The 21653-nt window shown below is 53.0% G+C and overlaps 2 protein-coding genes across 2 annotated transcripts; both read right to left on the bottom strand.

Moving 5' to 3' along the window:
- Nucleotides 1-235: 235 nt before the first annotated feature.
- On the bottom strand, nucleotides 236-789 carry IUM83_01944 (uncharacterized protein; the record flags this gene model as incomplete). The annotated part of the gene is made up of 4 exons (XM_067925837.1): nucleotides 236-318; nucleotides 387-542; nucleotides 621-662; nucleotides 735-789. The coding sequence occupies 4 exons, from the start codon at nucleotides 787-789 to the stop codon at nucleotides 236-238; spliced, it is 336 nt and encodes a 111-aa protein (XP_067800864.1).
- A 15154-nt stretch (nucleotides 790-15943) lies between these two features.
- IUM83_01945 (uncharacterized protein) lies at nucleotides 15944-16681 on the bottom strand (the record flags this gene model as incomplete). Its single annotated transcript, XM_067925838.1, has 1 exon — nucleotides 15944-16681. One exon carries the CDS (start codon nucleotides 16679-16681, stop codon nucleotides 15944-15946), a length of 738 nt encoding a protein of 245 aa, XP_067800865.1.
- Nucleotides 16682-21653: the final 4972 nt, after the last annotated feature.

The following is a 21653-nucleotide window of genomic DNA, read 5'->3' on the forward strand; positions in this document are numbered from 1 at the left end:
AGATCACACGCTACGCCAGGACAATACGCTGTCGGCAGCTCTTTATGGGCAACATGGAGTAAGCGGTCACGCTCGAAGATAGCAATCGGACTCAACGCAGACCGCCTCATGGAAATCGAGTGAAACACTGTTTGAGATTGCGGTCAGTGGCTGCACGTCCACAACCACAACATTTTTATTAGCAGTTAGATTATTATAAAAATACACCCCCAATCGTTGACATGTGCAACATCCACTACTCGTCTTCGTCCCCGCACTTCTTGCTTTTCTTAAAGCTGCGTGCATATGCGGCTTGAAGGACACGCAGAGAATGCACCTCTTTACCAATTAGCAAGCATTTTTAATGTGTAAGATTTAGCCACCTTTATACCCCCTTTCTTACTTACGGCGGAGATGCTTTGCCAGCTTTACTGCTCGGGCTCGAGCAGGGCGATCCGCCATCGGTTCCATTGGCGTCGGCACCTCTATCACTGTATCGCCTTCCCTCGTAGAATCGATGTTTCGACATAGCAGTGATGCTTCAACAACACCATTACAGGTATCTTTTTCTCCCAGCAAAACGTCAGAACACACAGATCCAGATAGACCACTAATATACTCAGGGAGTACACTCTACATACCGTTCTGTATAGTTGTGAAGTGCATGGCGTATTCAACACGCGCTGAACACATAGTGCCATACCAGGAAATTAGTATTGTGGCTCGACAATGCTCACGGCGCAGGTCACAGCTACCTCTACTTGTCCGCTGTTTTGTCGTCGCGACCGTGCTGGTCTTTATCTTAGCCATTTCGAAATCAATAATGAAAGCTCGGGGGGGCGCCCCAATTGTGTTTAGTACACAATTTTGGGTGATCGCCCCTAAAGCATCACGCAAGTGCTGCTCACCTAGTAAAAAGTAAAAGTTATAATAATTCTTGGTATTTTGGACCAATCAAAAAGTATGGACACGGCGGGAATTGAACCCGCATAAAATTGCGGTGCTCTTTCCCAATTGAGCTATGTCCAAGCTCGCTTGGTTACCTTCGCAATTAAGTCTCATCAAAGTAATGTGTTGTATTGTGCATCTAGAAAAACTCATCGTCGGAGCTGCTGGAATAATCATCATCACGACAAACCTGTTTGCCTGCTGCAATTTGGGTAGACGTGTGCAATAGCTTCGTTTACAGAATAGCCAGCAGCCAGGAATTCGAGAAGGCGGCGCTTGTGCGTATAGTCGACTGCAATGCGGGTGTAGCGCTTTGGCTTTTTGCCGGTTCTTGTGGTGCGTGGTCTACCCATAGCACTTTGAACACTGAGACCAAATGGCTGGTGGAAGCCTATAATTAGCTGGTCAACATGGAATTTTAACTACAGACATGAGGTGTCAATGCATTGTTTTCATTGGCTAAAATAAAATTCGCTTAGGACTTAGGTCAGGGGCGATGCGGTAGCTGGTCTAGAGTACAAGAGAGTACTGACGTTAATTAAGTTTCACTATCACTTTTCATTTTGTAATTCCCCCCTCCAAGGGGGTGGGAATTGTTTGAGGATTTTATTCCGAGATAGGCATCAATTCGGAGAGGCAGACAATCGCGTGGTTGCCATGGAAGACAAAGGCAACGACGCTGCAGCGCTTGTGGCACGTACTCGGGGCCCCCGGGAGGAGCGCGCTTCGTCTCAGCCGGAGCTTCTTCGCGGGCAGGATCTCCTCCGTCGCCAGAGGCACTCACAGTGGCGGGCTGCGCAGGAGGTGGGGAGGCCAGCAGGCGGAGCACTGCATCCGGCGCGGGCAACTACAGCATCTCCATGACACTTGTTTGCATGCCGATATGGTGGAAATTTCGAATTGAAAGGCGTCCTCCCTCGAGGCTAGAAAACGATTTTGACAGGGTATGTGTAGCAGCAACACAATCCCAGCTCCAGCAAACTGGGGACAGCGTTGGGGAATTGCAATTTCGTTTATTCCGAGACTCAGGCCCAGACGGAGAAACCAGGGCCTAAGGAAGGTCAAGCGATGAGATCGCATAACGCACACGCGCGGTTCGCTTCAAAAGCTTGGAGCGAAAGCTCCCAAACAGCGCACGCTCTCCAAAAGAGTACAGAATCAATATAAGGTGACGTCCAAAACTGACAGCTCAAAACTAGACCCGACCCTTAGTCATCACTGTCCGTCAATCCGTCAATTCACACGGCGGAATGAATCCATTCGTACAACCGAATTTACAGTACAAGTCATGTCGAAACCACCTCGCTGGATATCAGCGCCACTCACCCCGGACTAACACTGCTAACACTATACATGTACTACCGACGCACCCGATACAGTACTCTGGCCATCATAGCTCGCCTATATGTTAAAACTTCGGCGCTGGACTATCCCGGGAACCACAGAGACTCCTGTTGAATGTCTCGCGTGATCTCGGTCATCATTATGTTTACTGCAAGCTCCCAAGCCTACGCGCTGGCTGGCACGACGCTGAACTACATGTAGTATTCGGTTACACTTGAATAGGTTACTTTCCTGCGAAGGAAGAACCAGAGGCCACAGCTGAAGTAAGGCCAACGAAGATGAGACGCTGTGACTTGATGGCTGTTCTGGCACGTCACAAGCAAAGACGTAATTTTGCTGCGCTGTTCTACATTAAGTCATCTGCGCCACTTATACATTCATATATCTGCATTCTTGAGTATGTCAAAATTCATTACTATTTTCTGAAATCCGTTTCAGAGCTAAAGGGGGGGGGGGGGGGGTAATGTCATATCGCTTCGACACACTACCCCGTAGCAGTAAGTCCAAGCCCCTGTAGACTTTGGTGTCTTCGAGCGTGCCATTTTCGCCCCCGGTACCCTATCTTGCTCCTTCTGTGGCGTAGTCGCCGTGAAAATGTAGCTTTAGTGTGCCGAGTCCAGTGAACCCAATGCCGTGTTTTACATCGGCTCTTAGAGCAGTTCCACTGGTAGAGGTAAACGTGGACTATAGTTTTTAAGCTATATTTTTCCTCAGAATCAACAACACCCTGGAACAACCACTCATTCTCGAACGTGAAAAGCAGCATTTTTTCCTCACTTTTAATGGAACTGCTCTAATCCAGCGATAAATTATATCAGAATTAAAAAACCTGATTATTTCTTAGAATTGAAACTAATTTCTAGGTCTGGTAAAATAGTAGACGTGGAACATGTGGTAGAGAACGCATTCCAGCTAAAGGTTAGGTGATTCAAGTCGCAGATTCCCGATCACAATTTCAATTGACAAAAGAACAAGGAAAACAAATCGTTCCTCATCAATAATGTGTGACTATCCAGTTAACCACATTCTGCGACGTTGACGCACCATTGACGAATATCAGGTTGCATGATGTTCGCGGACAGCCACCGAGTTGTGTCACTGGCAACATCCCAAATAGCGATGCGAATCGCAAGCCGAGAAATGTATTGCTTGAAGGCAGTATTCTCCAGCGCCAACTTGCGGAGTTTCTTACAACCACGACGTGATCCGTTTCCGACATCCAACGAACAGCTTCGGCATATTGGACTTTGCTTTTGTGGCAAGTTTAATGACAATATCAACTTCTAATTGTGTACCTTTCTCCATCAGCCACCTCATTACCGTGATTCGATCTCTATTTCTGCCAGCTATTAGATGAGGGGGCGTCACCCGCTTTTTCTTCGCGGTGCGAACTGTTATTAGGCTCGTTGGAGCGGTTTCACACGAGGGAATTCTACGCTTGTGCCTCGATACTGCTGGGTCAACCGCCACAGCGAGGATTCGAAGCGATGGATCGAGAATTTTTCAAGTTTCGAAACGAGCAAAAAATACGTTGTTGCTGCTCCGTTTTAGATGAAAATAAAGCGGTGAAACCAAATACATGCGAATGAATGCATCCATAAAACCATCGGATATAATTCTTCAGCCAGATATAATCGTTTTGCTTTTAAAGCCAGACAAAAGGATTTGTAGCCACGCATCAGCATTTTTTCTTCGATTAGTTCAGTTCTCGGGAGTTTATGGGATTTGCTTGTATAGCCACTTAATGAGTTTAAAATTGTCATTTATAGCAGCCAATTCAAAGGAATCTGTAATGGGCCAGGTGTGTGCGCCCGTCACTAGCTTACACGCAGCGTGGGGACGGTTAGGTTCAGACTCGGAATTCAGAAGACCAAGTAGTAGTCTCGGTGAAAATGAACTCTGTTAAAAATATGAGTTAGGGCGGCTGCCCGTGGTCTCTTGTGACCCACTCAAATACAGGTCAACACCTAATTGGGTGAAATGGGGTCTAGCTCCCCCTATTTCAACCAAGCAGGCGATGTCTCAGCACATGCTAGCCGTGTGCTGACTCACCTACTTATGTAAATTCAACCTACCCACTTATGTACATGGGGCCCATTACATCACCCCATCTTAAAGTTGCACATACGCAACTTTAGCACAATCACACATTTTCCGAAAGGGAGCGACACACGACGATGGAGACGCAGCAAGCTTGCACACACCAAGCCACCTCATCGGCGCACACGCCAATGCAGAGCACGAAGCCTGAAGAGGCGTCGGGACCGCGCAGATTCCACGCGACGCCAATGGAGGACGAGCTGGCGCCATGGAACTTGTTCGGCACCGAGCGCCCCGACACGATGGACACCATGAAGGATCACTTTCGACGGTTCCGCGCGACGCGACGCACGGGCATCGAGAGATTCTCGTACGAGGCTCCTCAATTCTCAGTTCTCGTGGTGTGTGTTCATCCGGCGCTGGAACAAGATGGCCCTCCTCGAGGTACGCGAGCCAAGTCGCGAAGCTCTGGCTTCGCGGGCTTGGCTCGCGTACCTCGAGGAGATGCTTCATGATCATTCGATTGATGAGCTTTGGCAGCGCGTCTGCGACGACGCGTGGGATCAGGATCGGATGTGTTTCATCCGTGTGTCGGAAGGGTGTGCGTCATGTGGGACGTTTCGACCAGCACTAACCCAGTGGGAGACGCAGCTCGCCGAACTACCGTTCTGGGTGTTGCAGACCTGTGCTATCGGGAAATGAGGCCAAAGTCAGAAGCCAAGCCGAGACAGGGTGTGAAGAAGACTCGAGACGCCGGCGCCAACTGGCAAGTCACAACCCATCGCCAGTCATTGGACCAAACACCCCGATCACTGATTGGCATATATTGGTCGGTGACGATGACTCGTCGACGGTCCCAAGTCAAGCGCGAGTAGTTGCAGTTCGCTAAGTACCGTGCGAGCCTACTGGCAAGATCCGAACTTATGAGTCGTCGGCGCCTGTTCCCAGTCGTCGGTGGCGTTTCAGTGGCCGTTTGAGTTGTCGGTAGCGCCGTCACGTCGCAGAGAAAGGGCCGAAGAGAAAGGGCCGAAGAGTCGTGAGTTACAACTGGCGGTCCAAAAACGGACGCGTTTATACTTGATATTTGTATTGATCGATAGGAAACTTAAGAGAAGACAAGATAAGCCTTCGGGCAACAATAACAGAACAGCTTTTCCTCCCAACCACGCAAGGGCGACACCGGTGCCTGCAGTGAACGGCCTGCAGCTCAAGGTAAACCTGGTAGGTAGGAGTATGGCTGTCCGTGGGCACATCTACTAGTGTAGCGTGTGTTCATCCCTGGCAGGGCCAAGAGAGTAGTGGTCAGTGTATTGGTAGCGACAAGTCGTCGTCAGGTAGTGGTGGAGCGAGAGCACACTCTATTTATTCTTCCCGCCGGAGTATAGCTCCGGCACCCTCGTATCACGCCGTAAAAGACCGGGACCCTTCCTTCTGAGGGCCTGCGGGGTATATTTTGTGTGTGAGAGCGTGCTAGCCTTTGCTCGTGGCTAGTGACGCTGAGTCTTCCGTCGGTCGACTAGCGGAAGCTCGGTACAAAAGGGAAACATTAACCCGGTGCAAGGGCAATTTCCTGGTCCTTCAGGTTCTAACCCCAACAAGCCGATTGAGTCTTTGGTGACTTGGTGGGTGTTGTTGGTGGAACGTGTGCCTTATATAAATTAACGCGTGTTCCTACACGACAACTGGTGCCGCGACCCGGGATTGGTGTGATCTTCTGTGTTTCGTGCAACTACAGGTCGATCGTGTAACGGGGTTACACACACAAATGACAACTGTCACTTGTGCGTGACGATAGTCACTAGTGATTCTAACAGACATATATCTGTTAGAAGATAGATACTTCCTCACATTGGTGTAAGTTACACCAATGGCTACACTTTCGGCCACCAGAATGAGTGAGCAACACCTACCCAACGATCCTATTGGTAAAAAGCAGCATATTTCTACCAATTAGAGACGTGCATGTCAACGGGGCTCTGGTAGCCAGCCACTGTCAACCCCTTTCATAGATGATAAACAGTTTTAGCAGATTTAGGAGGAAGATCAATTTATAAACAATACAGTTCTCATTTTACCTTCAACTACCTACTTGGTGTTTTATTTGATTTATATTATACTTGTGGACTCAAGTATAATTAATTCAAATTATTAATAAACTCCTACGCTTCCTCGTACACGTAGCGCGACGTGTAAGTAAAAGTAGTGAGCCAAAGTAGGCCCACTACACCTGGTAGCACTTTGTAGTCCGTCCAACGACCGACTGCTTGACGTTCGTACGAGGTGTATGAACGCGGAGATGAGAACCACATGAGCACAGAGGTGCCCATGGAGAGTGCTAACACGCCTGCAACGCATGTTGCACTCGCGGACTGCCACCACCTGTCGGATCCAGAGTGGGAGGCCCTTCAACGACTGTCAATAGTCATCGGGGAGGCGGCGATAGCTACAATGCTGCGTACGCTATCGCCGACAGAGCAACATGGTGTTCCTCTGAGGTTTATCATGAAGGAGCAACGTGATGCTTCTTCCTCAGTGACGGCGTCGTCAAGGACGACAGCGCGTGCTCAATCATTAAAATTGAGCGTGAGCAATTATGTAGGAAGAGAGGACGAGCCTCTCCACCGATGGCTTGTCGAGCTCGACACAGCCATAGCGGCTCGACGTATCGTCGACCCGTTGTCAAAGGTTGCGTTCGCCATGTCATATCTTGGCGGACGAGCGAGGAGTTGGGCGTTTGGGCGCCGACTCTCCGATCCTACGTGCTTTAGCACGTGCGAGATATTCAAAGAGGAGCTCAAACAAGCGTTTGAGCCCCCGCAAAATGAATTCCGGTCGAGGACGGAATTCCTCGACCTGCAGCAGGGTAAGCATGACGTCCATGCTTGCGCGCAGCGCGCACGATACTTGGTCTCAAATATCGTGACCAATCCAATTGACAAGGCGACTAAGGTCGTCACGTTCATGAAGGGACTTAGAGATGGGCCCGTGAAGACCTATCTCTTCCGAGAGTACCCGTGTACTCTCGAAGCTGCAATCACTCTTGCCATGCAAGAAGAGTTTAGCCTGCGGCAGGCTAAACTCCATGTAAACGTACCGAGGCCGCAACCGCGCCCGGTAGCGAGGACGGGAGGTCCGGAGCCAATGGACCTCTCGAGCGCAACAACTGCTGGTTACCAGCAGCAGGGAGGTAACGTGCGATGCTTCCGCTGCGGAAGGATCGGTCACTTTGCACGGGAGTGTACAGCTCCCATGCCCCCTGGAGGTGGCCGTCGTGGCGATGCTAGGCATCGCCGCGGACCAACAAAAAACGCGAACATCCAGTAGGCGCGGGGCGCCCTACTGGTAATGCAGTCGCGCGTGCCGACATCGGGCACGCGACACTGAGGACTGCAGCCCACAGTGAGACCAGCTCTCACTGCAAGAAACAAGATGACAGGCCAAACCTAGTCATCTTGAAGGTTTACTCGAAGAGAGCGAGTGACTCTCTTCGAGCTTTGGTAGATTCAGGCGCGTCGAACAACTTTGTTCGACTACGAAGCCTGTCGAGACTTGACTTCGAGGAGGTAGATACACCTCGTAGTCTTCTGGAGGTACGACTGGCAACAGGTGCCATCGTGAAGACCGAGAAGCGCGTCGTGAACGTGCGCTTCTCGTACAAAAAACGAGTGTTTGTCGAACACTTTATCGTCCTGGACCTGGACGATAAGTTCGACGTAGTAATGGGCATGCCGTGGCTTGCACGGCATGATCCGGTAATAGCCTGGAAGAAGCGCACGCTCGTGCGCTTCTTCCAGTGACGCAATTTGCATGCTGTCGTGCAGCCGGGCTGCATGACGAAGCGCCATGCGATCAAGCCGGGCTTGATACCGCGCGCCCGCGGACAGGGTCCGCCGGCGAACAACTGTCCACGGCCGGGCCTGGACCAGGAGAACAACTGTGCGGAACCGGGCTCCGCACAACAAGAAGACGGCGCAAGCGGAGAACGCTGCGCAAGTCTCGGTCCATGACCGAGACGTAACAAGAACAGTGGCAGACTGGGGCGGTGACGCCGGACGCCGAGACGTTAAGCGTCTTGACGCGCACCGATACTGGACTCCAGTATCGCGAGATGAAACTCGGTAGTCCTCCGACGACGGCGTCGGAGTTGACTTCGCTTCCAGCCATGAGCTGGAAGCGCTTCACGCGCGACTTGCACGATGGACGCATCCTGCAAGTCTACGTTCTTTCGGACAGCGAAAGAACGGAGAGCGAGAGCGAAGAGCTGAGGCAGCTCTTCATGGGGAGTACCACTGAGAGTGAAGACACTCTCAATGCGAAGACGAAGCGAGAGCGCTTCGAGGAACAAGGTTGGGACTCGCTGAAGTCGAGTCCCTATTACGAACTGTTGAGGGAGTACAAAGACGTACTCCCGGAAGAGATTCCTGCGGAACTTCCGCAGGATAAGGATAGTCAGCACGAGATTGATCTCGTGCCGGGCACGAAGTACTGTGTCACGCGGCAGTGGGCACTGCCGCGAGAGCAAGTAAAAGCAATCGACGACTTCTTTGAAAGTCGTTGCAAAGCAGGACAAGTGCGGGATTCAAAGTCCCCGCACAGTGCTCCGACGTTCTGTGTCAAAAAGCCACAGGGCGGATGGCGCATCGTTCATGCCTACAACAAGCTGAACGATGCGACGGTACCGGCGCAGACGCCGATACCGCGAAAAGATGTTATCATCGATTCGATGGCCGGGAGCACCGTTTACAGTGCTCTCGACTTGCGAGATGGATTTTATCAAATCCTAATGCGTGATATCCCTCTCACGGCAGTGAGCACGCCAAGCGGCATGCTCTGGGAATGGCTGGTAATGCCGCAGGGGCTTAAGAATGCCCCTGCGACCTTCAACAGGTGCGTGACGCACTTGTTGCGCTCGGTGCGCGACTTCGCGCCGAGCTACTTCGATGAGGTGTTCATCCACAGCCGAGCAGTGGACGGGAAGACCGACGTAGAGATGCACAGGTTGCATCTCCGAAAGCTACTTGAGCTTATGCGAAAACATAAGCTCTACGCGAACCTGAAGAAGTGTACCTTCGGGGCGAACGAGATACCCGTCCTCGGGTGTCTCGTAGGGGAAAAAGGTGTTCGCCCTGACCCGGAAAAGGTCAGAGTGATTAATGAATGGCCAACGCCTTCCAGTGTCGATGAACTAATACAGTTCCATGGCTTGGCCACGTACTTGTGCAAGTATGTGGAGGATTACGCGGGCAATATCCGCCCGCTGTCACAGCTTCTTAAGAAGGAAGCTGTGTCGAATTGGACGACCGATTGCCAAAATGCATTCGATGCAGTCAGGCGGGGCTTGACTGAGGCGCCGATCTTGGCAGTGGCTGACCAAGATCGCCCATTTCACGTAGTGTGTGACGCATCCGACTTCGCGATCGGATGCGCGTTGATGCAGCACGATCACGAGGGCCGTGATCGTGTCGTCTATTACCCGTCGCGTCAGCTGAAGCCAGCTGAGCGCAACTATCCGGTGCATGACAAGGAACTCCTTGCCATGAAGTATGCACTCGCAAAGTTCCGAGTGTATTTGCTTGGGAGTAGACCATTTGTCGTCTACACCGACCATGCTTCACTGCGTACCGCAGTGAAGTCGCCACACATATATCACAAAGAATGGCGAGATGGCTCTCATTCTTTGCGGCGTATAATTTCCGTGTCGAATACAAACCCGGAAGGTTGAATGTGGTGGCCGACGCGTTATCACGTCGGCCGGATTATGCAGAAGATGTTGACGTCAATGCCATTGACGCCATCCGAACGAGCACACCCACGTCGTCTCTGTTAGATGACGTGAAGGCCGCGTTCGCGCACGACGCAGACGCGAAACCCTTGCTGGCCTATGGCACAGCACCTACTGACAAAGCTTGTCAGAAGATGCCCAAGCATCTTCGTGCGCCTGCACACCGCTATTGAGTGCACGACGTAATACTGCTTTATAATGCAGTTGACGACAACGTGGATCGCGTTGACGTGCCGAATGACCATGACTTGCGACTCAGGATCATGTACGAATATCATGATGCCCCGACTGCGGGACATCTCGGACGTGAGAAGACATACGTCCTTCTCACGCGCGACTTCTACTGCCACCACCAGTATAAGTGGGTGCGCAAGTACATCCGTGCTTGCGAGGTATGCCAACGCGTAAAGCCTGCGCCATTCGCGCAGGCTCCTTTACAATCACTACCGACTCCGTCGGAGTGTTGGAAGTCCATGTCTTTGGACTTCATCTTTGGTCTTCCCCCGGACAGCGGAGGGAATACCGGTGTTGTGGTCTTCGTCGACCGCTTCAGCAAGATGGTATATCTTGCTGCGGTGCCGGCAGAGATGACCGCGAAACAGATGGCCCGTCTGTTCGTCGACATGGTGTTCAAACACCATGGCATGGAGACCGACATTGAGTCGGACCCAGACCCGCGCTTCACAGCGCACCTGTGTCAAGAAGTGTTTGCACTTCTTGGGAGCCAGCTTTCCATGTCGACTGCGGACCATCCGCAGACGGACAGCCAAACCGAGCGCGTGAACCGCGACCTCGTCGCCAATTTGAAGAGCTACGCTCACTCGTTCCAATACTGGAGCGAGTGCTTATTGATGGCAGAGTTTGCCATCAACAACTCAGTGCATACCTCGACCGGGCATACACCGTTCTACGTGAATGCCATGCGGCATCCACGTCTACCGAGTTACCCGGAGTGGTGGCTTCCATTTTAGGGAGGGGGGGGGGTCTACGACTGCAATGCAGTAGCCGCAGAAAGCCGCTGACACATGAACAGTATCAGCCGCGACAACAAGGAACAAGACAACCAGGTCTGCGCGGGGAGCAGACCTTGGCAGGAAAAACCAAGGGTCGGTGCAGGGCGCCCACACCCAGAACAAGGAGAACGAGTCTGTGCAGGGCACAGACTCCACAAGGGACAAGGTCCACGGGTCTGCGCAGGGCGCAGACACCGTGAAGAACCACGCAGAGGTCCGGCCTCTTGCGGAGAGCGAGCTGAACTCGTTCAGCTCGGATGCGATTGACTTCATCTATAAAAGACAAACCGTAATTCGGTTTGTCCAAAACACGATTGCAGCTTCTGTGGATAGACAGAAGCTGGACACCGATAATATTGGAAGGGGCAACACAAGTGAATTCAAAGTGGATTCATTGGTTTTGTTATCTATTCAAAACCTGCCTAAACATGCAGTTTCGGATTTCGGAGCAAGTAAGCTTGCTCCGCGCTTCATCGGGCCATTCACGGTGTTGGCACGCCACGGTAACGCATACACGCTAGACATACCGTCTAGCATGCGGCTCCACCCGACATTTTATGTCGGGCGGTTAAAGCCATACCTCCAGCACGAGCCAAGTGGCTCGTCTGACCCGAAGAGACAGACTCGACAGAGGAAACCCTCCTCTCCAGCGCGTAGTCGCGCTGGAGCAGTTAATACAGTCGGGCCTACAGCCCGACCGGCACGTTCAAGGCGGTCTGGGAGACCGCCACAACCGGGACACGAAGATACAGAGCGGCAACCTCCGCACTCTGAAGGTACTCCACGACCGTCACCTGGTCGTGGAGTGACACGAGATGAAGGACAACACGGCGTTGACCATCGGGGCGTGTTTCCACCACCTCCGCTACCGCTGCGAGACGCACGCGGAGAAATTCGCTGGTTCGTCCAGCGAACTGTTGATCATAGGAAAACAATCTGAGGTCCGGATTGTTTTCGCATTCGCTGGAGAGATTTCCCTCCCCAACACGACACGTGCGAACCACGGAACGTCCTGATGGAAGACGTTCCGGACATGGTGAAGGAATACGAAACCCAACAGGCACTACCAGCAAGAAGGTAGTGCGAGCGCTGTAGTAATCTACAACGCCCGACAGATCGCGTGCTAGATAATTAGCACGGAGATCACTGAAGCTTTCAGGTATACATATAGTATATCTGTTAAGGTCGCGGTTGCTAATACGCACCGCCACCTGGACGAACAGTGCGCACGGCGCACGGACCCCAGCATCCACCGCAACAGCGTGGAGTTGTTAATACTTGCCTCGCTTCGAGAAGGACTCGAAGTGCTTTGGCGCTTGCTTACCCGATCACGGTAAGCAACAGAAATTCGCTTAGAGATGTCGACGCATAGACGTGGTCGACATCGAAGAATCATACACAGACACTGTGTTGTCTGTCCCCGTGGTAGCGACGCACCTCGCGCTACCGCGCATTGTACTCAGCAACAGAGAGTTTACACTCTGTTGCAATGGTGGTCTTCAACTTGATCGTGCTCATTGCAGATGAGCACGGAAATCACCAGCACAAACAATTGACAAGCAGTCAATATTAATTGACGTGTCGATACCGACACGTCTAAGCTTAACGGGGGGATGGTGTAACGGGGTTACACATACAAGTGACAACAGTCACTTGTGCATGGCAATTGCTGCTTATGGTTTAACAGATAAATATCTGTTAAAGGTTTTAGATACTTCCTCACATTGGTGTAAGACACACCAATGGATACATTGAAGTGGGCCACCACAATGAGTGGTCCACACCTACCCAAAAATCCTATTGGTAGAAAGCAGCATCTTTCTACCAATTAGAGACATACATATTGGCGGGGCTCTAACAGCCAGCCGTTGTCAACCCCTTTCATAGATGATAAACAGTTTTAGCAGATTTAGGAGGAATATCAATTTATAAACAATACAGTTCTCATTTTACCTTCAACTACCTACTTGGTGTTTTATTTGATTTATATTATACTTGTGGACTCAAGTATAATTAATTCAAATTATTAATAAACTCCTACGCTTCCTCATACACGTAGCGCGATGTGTAAGCAAAAGTAGTGAGCCAAAGTAGGCCCACTACAATTTTGGTCACCCATCGATCACCACGTCCGGCCCAAATCACTTCACGCAGGGGATTGGACTACCCATAGTCGATGCGAATAGTCGCGCTCTGCCTGGGTCACAAGTAAAGACTCTCCCTTGGCCTCACAGACAGATCCAAGCCCATACGGGTACGGTCAGGCCCACCATACATCAAGATTGTTTCTTCGTCCGGAAGCTGAACCAAACCTTCTCGAATCGAAAGTCGCACTCCAGCGCTGAACATGAAGTTCATGCAAAGCAACACATCCACTCCTTCACCGACGTTCGCAACCCAGAGCCTGAAAACTTAGACCACTCTTGGACCAAGCGTGATCTTGACCTCGGCATGTGCTGATATATATGTCGGAACACCTCCCGACCCTGAAACCTTCATCTTCTTGTGCGTCTGTAGCTTGAGCTTCATCTTACGCGCAAAGTCAACACTCAGCATACTAATAGACGCGACAGAGTCCAGGAGGATCTTGGTCCGACAATCATTGACAGCACCATGCACCACGGCAACCCCATGCGCATCATCTGGTTCATGATCCTCCCACCATCCGTAACGTTCGCCCAGATGGAGCCGAAACTCTACCCGAGAGTCTGCGTCCGAGCCATCCTGCTGTACGTCGTCTGAATGCACAGGGCTTGGGCGCAAGTTGGTAATCAGGGGATGAATCTTGAAACACATTCGTGCATTGTGGGTTATCTTGGTCATTTCTTCTTCTTCTCAGCTCTGGGCCGACGTAAACTAAGGCACATAACTCTGGGGTCTTCTTTAGCCCGACGTGTTCTGGAACCCCTTCCAGCGAGCTTAGTAGTTCAACGACTTCTCGCGCAGAGTGAGCCTCACCAGTCTTGACGGCGTCCAGGATCTGGCCCTTGAGTGCACATTGGAGGGTGAGCTTCTTCATAGCTCGAAACGCTCTCCAATCTTCACACGAAATTCCACGATGGAAGTGGCTGCAGCCTGGACACGGACTTGTCCGGCAAGCCTCAGTCGGATGGCCTTGCTAATGACATCGATCACAAGTCAAGTCCGCCCAGCAATTGTCCTTCGAGTGTCCAAACTTCTGGCAGCTCTCGCATATCCTATGCCATGGCGCGTTACTAAAACGCAGTAACACGGGCCTTGATCTCGGATCTGGGTCTGGACGCGGGTCCCCCTTCTGAGTTGGTGGACGCCATCCGTCAGCTTCCAGGACGCGGTAGACTTGCTTGGCAACATCTTCGGTCTTGAACACAGATGGCTGCTCAGCACGCGGAGCCTTAGTTGTACGACTCTCGCATCCATCGGTCAACACAACCTGAGCAGCGGGGGTAACTATGTTTCCTTCATCATCTAGTTCTTCAAACCGGTCATGTCGCTCAAGTTCCAAGTCTGAATTGGGTTCAGAGGCTTGGACGATGAACGTACGGCCCGATCTGCAAGGCTTGAAGCGGCCTTGGCGATCATTGTCAGCGCGGAAGTCGCGGCTCCTCGGCGGGGGCGTGTCGTAACCTTCTTCGCGCCAGATGTCATCGTGTCGCCTGAGTGCGTGATCAACTTCGCTGATACTCTTGAACTTCTGGCCTTGCAGCGTGTTCTTCAGCTGAGTGTTCTTCAACTTCTTGATAAAACGACGAAGGTGTGGCTCTCGGTGCTTGGACGACTTCTGGAATTCGATCCCGGCCTTGACCGCGGCTGCATTCAGCCTGTTGAAGAACTTGCGCGGGGTCTCGCTCGAGATCACCTTCATTGTGTAGTATCGCTCAGCGTAGGATCCAGCCGTCCGGCAATACATAACCTTGAATCGTCGCGAAAGCTTCTTTAAGTTGTGGCGAACAGACTTCGGGAGCTGGGCGTACCAGTCTCGCAGCGAGGAAGACATACGTCCACGTAGCTGATGGATCTTCACCTTGTCTGGCCAGGCACCTTGGGCAGCCATGTCGATGAATCTTTCCCACCAGCCAACTCGATCTTCCACAGACGCATCTTCGTTTAACTTCTCGACCGCATTGTAGTTAAGATACAGCTGATACGTCCACACCGTCGTGCCATCCTTGGTCGTCGTCGTCAGGTCCAGGTCAAAGATATCGCTTGAGTCGCGGCTGAAGTCACTTGAGCTCGAGTTGCCATCGCTGGAGTCCGAGGAGCTAGCGTCAGAGCCGCGGGGTCAGATGAAGGCGGGTCTTCGCCCTTCTTTTTCCCTTTTCGAGAAGAGGATCTTCTGGGTACAGATGTTTTAGCCGCACCTTTCTTAGTCGCGATTTCCGACTTGGTTATAGCCTACCACTGTCCTCGTCCCTGGGGAGCTTCGGTCGTGTTGTGGCGTATCCTGCTTCAGCGTGCTCTTACCCATGGTCGCCTTGAGCTGGGCAGCACCGACTTCGGTCGTGTTCTTCAAGTGTGCATAGCCAGGACCGGGGACAACGGCATCCTTGATTGCGCCAAATATCACTGAATTATTGGTTGCAGAATCAGGGACCGCCCGACCATCCGCCTTTACTTGAGTTGGAGGCTGAGGGGTGGCGGTTGCACGAACAGCTTAAATCTGGGTCAGTGTTGTATGAAGTTCGCGATTCCGGTCAGCCAGAAATATCTGCCGATTCTGTTTCCATCTTCCGTTCCAGGTTCATGGCTTGGATGGTCTGCTGGACGGCTTCCAGACGCGCGTTCGCCTTGCGGGCTGCCTCGTCGGCGCGGTGGGCGCAGTCGGCGTCGGCGCTTTGGCGATCGGCTCCCGCTGCAGTCAAGTGCTCCTGCAGCGTTGATCAAGCTCCGCCTTGTCCAGCTCTCGCTGCTGCGCAAGGCGCTGTGCGGCTCGACTTGCTGCGGGGTCACGCTCGCGCTGGACAGCTTCTTCGATCCTTGCCTCCAAGTCTTCAGTCTCCGGCGTGCCGATGTGAGGTTTGCACGCAAGTCGTGATTCGGCTTTGTGGATACGCCGCTTCGCTTCGAAAAGCTTAAAATGTTTTGCCGCCACAGTGCGCTCGGCTAGAGCCTTCTGTTCTTGAGCAGAGGCCATCTGCTCCCTCATCGCGCGGACTTTTTGGTTCGCACTCGGAAGATCGCGCTGCACCTCCAGTCGCATGTCCGGCTGAGCCTGGTTCAGACGAGCTTGGAACGCGGCTTGCTGCTCATGAAGCTGGCGCATGACGTTCGAGGACACTTGCGCAGCCCCGGACGACACCGACGAAAACCACGATCCTGACCTCAAAAACTCGCTGGTCCGGCTGGACCTGTTCCTGGACGCGCGTTCGCGACGCGAGCACAAGGACGAGCGTTGGCGGCCTTCCGAAGTCAATCCCGACTCGCTGTGCGCAGGGTCCCGCTCAGGTTTCACCTCGCTTCTTGACTTGGACATCCGACGCTTGGACGCCAACCGACTGCTACGAGCCTCAGCGCTCTCGACCTCGGCCATGTCGACGTCATCTTGATCCGGCAGGGCTCGGCGGCTAGCGGGGATGAACGTCCTGGTCACGGACATCCCTGAATCGGGAGTCACAACCAGGGTCCCGCCAGCCTGAACATTGGCCAGGCACCGAGCCCATGTGCATCGAAGCACTGTGTCCAAGCGACATCAGCGAGGATGACGACGAGCTGTCCCCTCGCGTCTGCTTTGGTGCGAAGAGCTGTACGTGGAGAAGTTCGAAGTTCCTGACGGACCTATCCCACTTGCGGCGGAGTCGGAGACGCCGCTGGATGACGCATTCAAGGTTGAACACTCATGGTTTGGGCGTTGAAACCCGCGTCCGACGAGGGAATCAAGGAATGATCCGACGGAGTTGAGATGCTGAGCGTACGAGCTGGTCGGTGTTGCGGGCTCCTGGGGTCTGGATCGTTCTCCGACGGCCCTCGCGGGCTGCGGAGCTCCAAGATACCGGTCATCCTGCACTGCGACACGAACGCTTGTCGAAGCAGCTCGAGCCCGTAGTCCTCCATTAATAGATCACCCTTTCCAGCTTGAGCACCATTATCTTTGCTTTCTTCTTGCTTGAACACGGGTTCCGCACTCAAGGCTTGGACAACCTTGAATGGTACTCCAGCTGCGAGTTGTGGCCACTCGATAAGCTCGACGGTCAGTAGTTGCTGGACCTCTTCGACAACTCTGCGCACATACCCCGCGTCGATCTGGGATGCGTGCGTCATGAATCATTCTGGGACGGCGTTGATGAACTCAAAACCAGCTTCGAAGAGGAGAGTCTCCAACACAGCCGCGCATTCTCTCGAAGACATGATGCTAGGAGGGATGGCAACAGCGGTCAGGTCTTGAGCAACGCTCAGCACTCTGCGCTCAGGATGCAGCTCGGCGATCCAAGCAGCATCACGATTCTCCGGAGTCGCTCGACGTCGCAAGTAGTCCGAAGTTGCCATCGCTGCATCCATCCAGGCTGAAAGGTCGGGCCTTCGCGTCGGCCAAGCATACTCCACTGAAGGCGGGACGACGCGTCCAGAACGCATCTGCTCCCAACGGTATACATGCCGCGCCACAAATTTCTTCGCCGCGGTCTCGTCAAACTGAGCCTTGTCACCACGTGTGCTCGGACCTGGAACCGCGTCCGAGCTTCCAGGTACCAGGGCCGAAGTGTCACCTCGCGGCGATACTTCCAGTCCACGGACTCGAGTCTGCGACGAAGACGGAGCTGGAGTAGTTGAACGCAGCAGCGGGCGTGAAGGTACATCCGCCCCTCCACGCGATGAACGCACTTCTGTATCCTAGTCATCAACCTCGATCACTTCGATCTTGATCGGCGTGTCTTCAGGCGTCTCCACCTCTTATTCCGGCTGCGGAGAGTCCGAAACTCGATCTGCAGCCGGGGGCTCACCCACATTGGCGCCTCCCTCAGACGCCTGCGCAGACTCAGTCGCCTGAGCCTGCTCCGGGACGCGTTCAGCCTTGGAATCCGAACGCAAGTCTTCTTCTCCGGCCACCTCCGTCGACGCTTGGTCGTCTTGAGAAGCAGGTTCAGTCAACTTGGCCTTCGCTTCGGCCGCCATCGCATCCCGCACTGCCTTCCTCCTTGCGCGCGCTTCCCGGTTGATAACGTTCAGGCCCTTGTGCTCCGCGGCCGGCAGTCCTTGCGCGCGGCGCGACTGACGGCTCGCCTTACCACCACCTTCGTCACCGGGCCCTCCTTCTTTCTTGCTTCGCCCCCCCCATAGAAACCAGTAAATAGTTAACGAATCCCAACTAATCAAATCCTACAAATATAAAACAACTCGGTGAAATCCGAGGACCCCAAATCCGGGCACGCGCACCAGCTGTGGCGAGGCCGGTGAAACCTGAATCGCCCAGGCGTACGGTGGCCAGCCCGGCGAAGTGGTTGTAGGCACTTCTCGAGAAGGTAAACCCTTGAACGCAGTCCCTTAAGTCTTAAACGCAGGTTATGGGGGTCCGCGGACGAGGGTGGCGTGTCACCTTGTGAGTCCCTGTCGGTATCGTTTATCTTCGGGGAGCCTGGATAGGTCACCGGGTGAGTTGTTTGATGGTTTGGAGGCTTTGACCAGTCGGGTGTAACGTAACTGACTTCAACGCACTTTCCATATGGCCGGGACGTCGAAGCAGTGCAGGAACCAGGGTTGCAACCACGAGTTAGAACCCCAGAATATACACCCTTCTAGATAACCAGTACAAATGCAGAGTTATACGCACACAAATAGCCGCCACTTATTCTTAGACCCTCGAGCGGCGGGTCGTACGCCAGTCAACCATCGACGTTCCAGGCACTGGTCAACCTGAAACGCACTTCCTTCACGCGCACCACTCTCCGAAGAGAGAGATACACAAACCAAATACACTTCGTTCCTTGTACGCAGTCGATCAAACTATTCCCGGGGGTGACTGCTAACTAACCACCCGAGATAACCTTGTGAACTTGAAATGGGTAACCACTCTTACCTACACGCAGTGGGACCAACTGGGATATGGAATACGTGGATCACTTAGGCGCCGGAGCCACCGATCCCCACGTAATTGGACTTGAGTGAGTGTGTGGGGAGCTCCGCGCTGACCTTGTCCTTGGTGATCAGCGGACCCAATTCCTGGCTGGTACTTGCTTCCACTTGCGCAGTAGGGGGTAAAACGAACTCTCTGTTTGTTATCAGCTAGACTATCGCTAACGGTTTGTAAAGGTATCCTTCTTTGGTGTTCTTCTATGTTCGTTGTGGTGCGTCTGGCGAAAGACTTGCCTTGATTATACTTGGGGTAGTTTGTCCTGACTTGAATATACCAGCCGTTTTTGCCTTGATTTGATTATACCCTCCTTGGCTTGATTATACTGGCCAGCTGTTGATGTCGACATTCCGGGCTGGATCTTGCACAGCTTCAAGGTGCATATCTTTGTGGCTGACTGGCTTCTCAGGGGGCCTCGTACACAACTGCGGTCAAGGTCATCCATACGTGATACTGAGTTTCATGGTCAGCCGGCCTTCTACGCAAGTGTATCCGAGATCTGCGTTCAGGGATAGCTTCCACTCAGGGGCTTTGTCTTTGCCTGAGGCTCTGCGGCCAAAGGTAGGATGACTCCTGTGGTGAGGCGGGTGAGCGCCTTTTGCCGCCCAGGTGTATAGCACGTAGCCACGGGGCTGTCCTTCCGGAGAAATACTCCTCCTTCCGGATTTCCCAATGGGGTCAGACCTCGGAAGCAGCACTAGGTACTGCAAACCGAGGTTGGCGTGTGACCTTGTGAATCCCTGTAGGTGGCGTTTGCCGTCGGTGGGACGGAATTCACCGGTTGAATCATTTTCACTATGAAGAGGCCTTGAGTGTAGAGCGCTTACGTTACTTCAAACGTGAGTCTCCACGACTGGTGGCGAAATCACAGGTAAACCTACCTAGATAACCAAAAATACAGAGAGTTAATATGCAAATATACAGCCGCTACTTATTCTTTTGGACCCTTGAGCGGGGGGTCCGTACATCAGTCTACTTGAGTTTCTTCCGGATTACTGGTCAAACCCGGAAGCACCCTTTACTCACGCGCATCAGCTTCCACAAGGAGATAATTAACTCCAAGCGGAAGACTTTAGAAAGCTCAACTCCAAAAGGAGGACAACCTTCAGTCAAACAATATACAGTCCTATCACAAAGTAGTCAATCGATGGGATCCAGGGGAAACTACACACAACCTCCTAGAAACGCAGTTAATATGAAATATGAGGTCTCCAGAAGGAGAACCAACAACTGGAATATGAAATAGGACAGGTCACTTCAGGCGTGCGTCGCCCGATCACCGCCTAATTTGGTCTTAGCCTTTGGGATATTTCCACGGCGGTAATCGCGGTCACGACGCGTCCAGACGCAGGCCTCGCAGCTTAAGGCCGCCGCCAGGGTTGGTTCCTCCGGGCAACGCTTGTTCCTCTCACTGCTTGACAGCACCACTTCGTCCCTAAGGACTCCGCAGCACTTGCGCTCTACTTGGCAAATTGAACTCCCTGATTATATAGTCTGTTAGGCGTGTGTACCTACAATCTCTCTGGAAGCAGTCATTTTATCTTGAATTCACTATGGTCGGGCGTGGCGTAATCACGTCGCACGTCGAGTGGGTATGGATCGGGCAGAAATCTGGTCGGTGCATAACATATCATGGTCGGTCGTCTTGGTCGGTCGTTAACTTCTTGGATGGACTATACTTGAAACTTGGAAGGACTTTCTGGGTACATCTCCGGACTTTCTGGGTACATTTCCGGACTTTCTGGGTACAAACCAGGCGGCTACTGGTCGCATGGGTCGCTCCGTCGGGAGGTCGGCATCCGGAGCCTGGCGTTCGGAGTTTCTGCGTCTGGAGTCGGGAGACTGGGGATCTGGAGACGACTCGGGTTCAATATGCTTCATCATCGAGCGTTCTCGGGCAGCCTCCTTCTGCACTCCGCCTCCGCTGGCTTGGGCTGTCAGCTTGTGAATCCCCTGCTCTCCGCCATGGCTGATGATCTCCAGCGTCGCATGTATTTATCTGGACCCATCGCAGGCAGGGTTACCGGATAAGCGCTTGGGCAATTTCTGAGGAGCCCGTTCATGTCGAAACGCTGCGAGAACAAGATTTCCCATCGAATGAAGAAACTCATGGTCGCCTCCCCCGCAACGTGCACCGCGAGCAGCGACCCGGATGGAGTCGGCTCCGCCAAACACGGCGTAGGCGCAGGGTCCTCAGCCCCGAACGACGGGCGCAGCTCCAGCGATGAGAGCGAGGAGGAAGAGGAGGAGGCGGAGCAGCTATCGTCCGGCTCGACAGGGGGGTCCCCAATTCAGGGCGCACGGACAAGCTTTGGCATCCTCGCCCAGCGGCAACTCGTCGACCCCGGCAAGCCAGCCGCATGGTCCAAGCACAGTGGTGTCCAAGAGTCTGCAAGCGCTAAGCACGGATCGAGCGAGTGCTCTCCAAGCGCAAGGTCACCTTCCTTCTGGACAGGGCTCTTCGTCACGCAAGCCCAGCGCATTCTCCTTCCAGGCAGAGCAGCCT

The sequence above is a fragment of the Phytophthora cinnamomi genome (assembly GCF_018691715.1).
Source record: "Phytophthora cinnamomi strain GKB4 chromosome Unknown Contig0, whole genome shotgun sequence".
NCBI lineage: Eukaryota > Oomycota > Peronosporomycetes > Peronosporales > Peronosporaceae > Phytophthora > Phytophthora cinnamomi.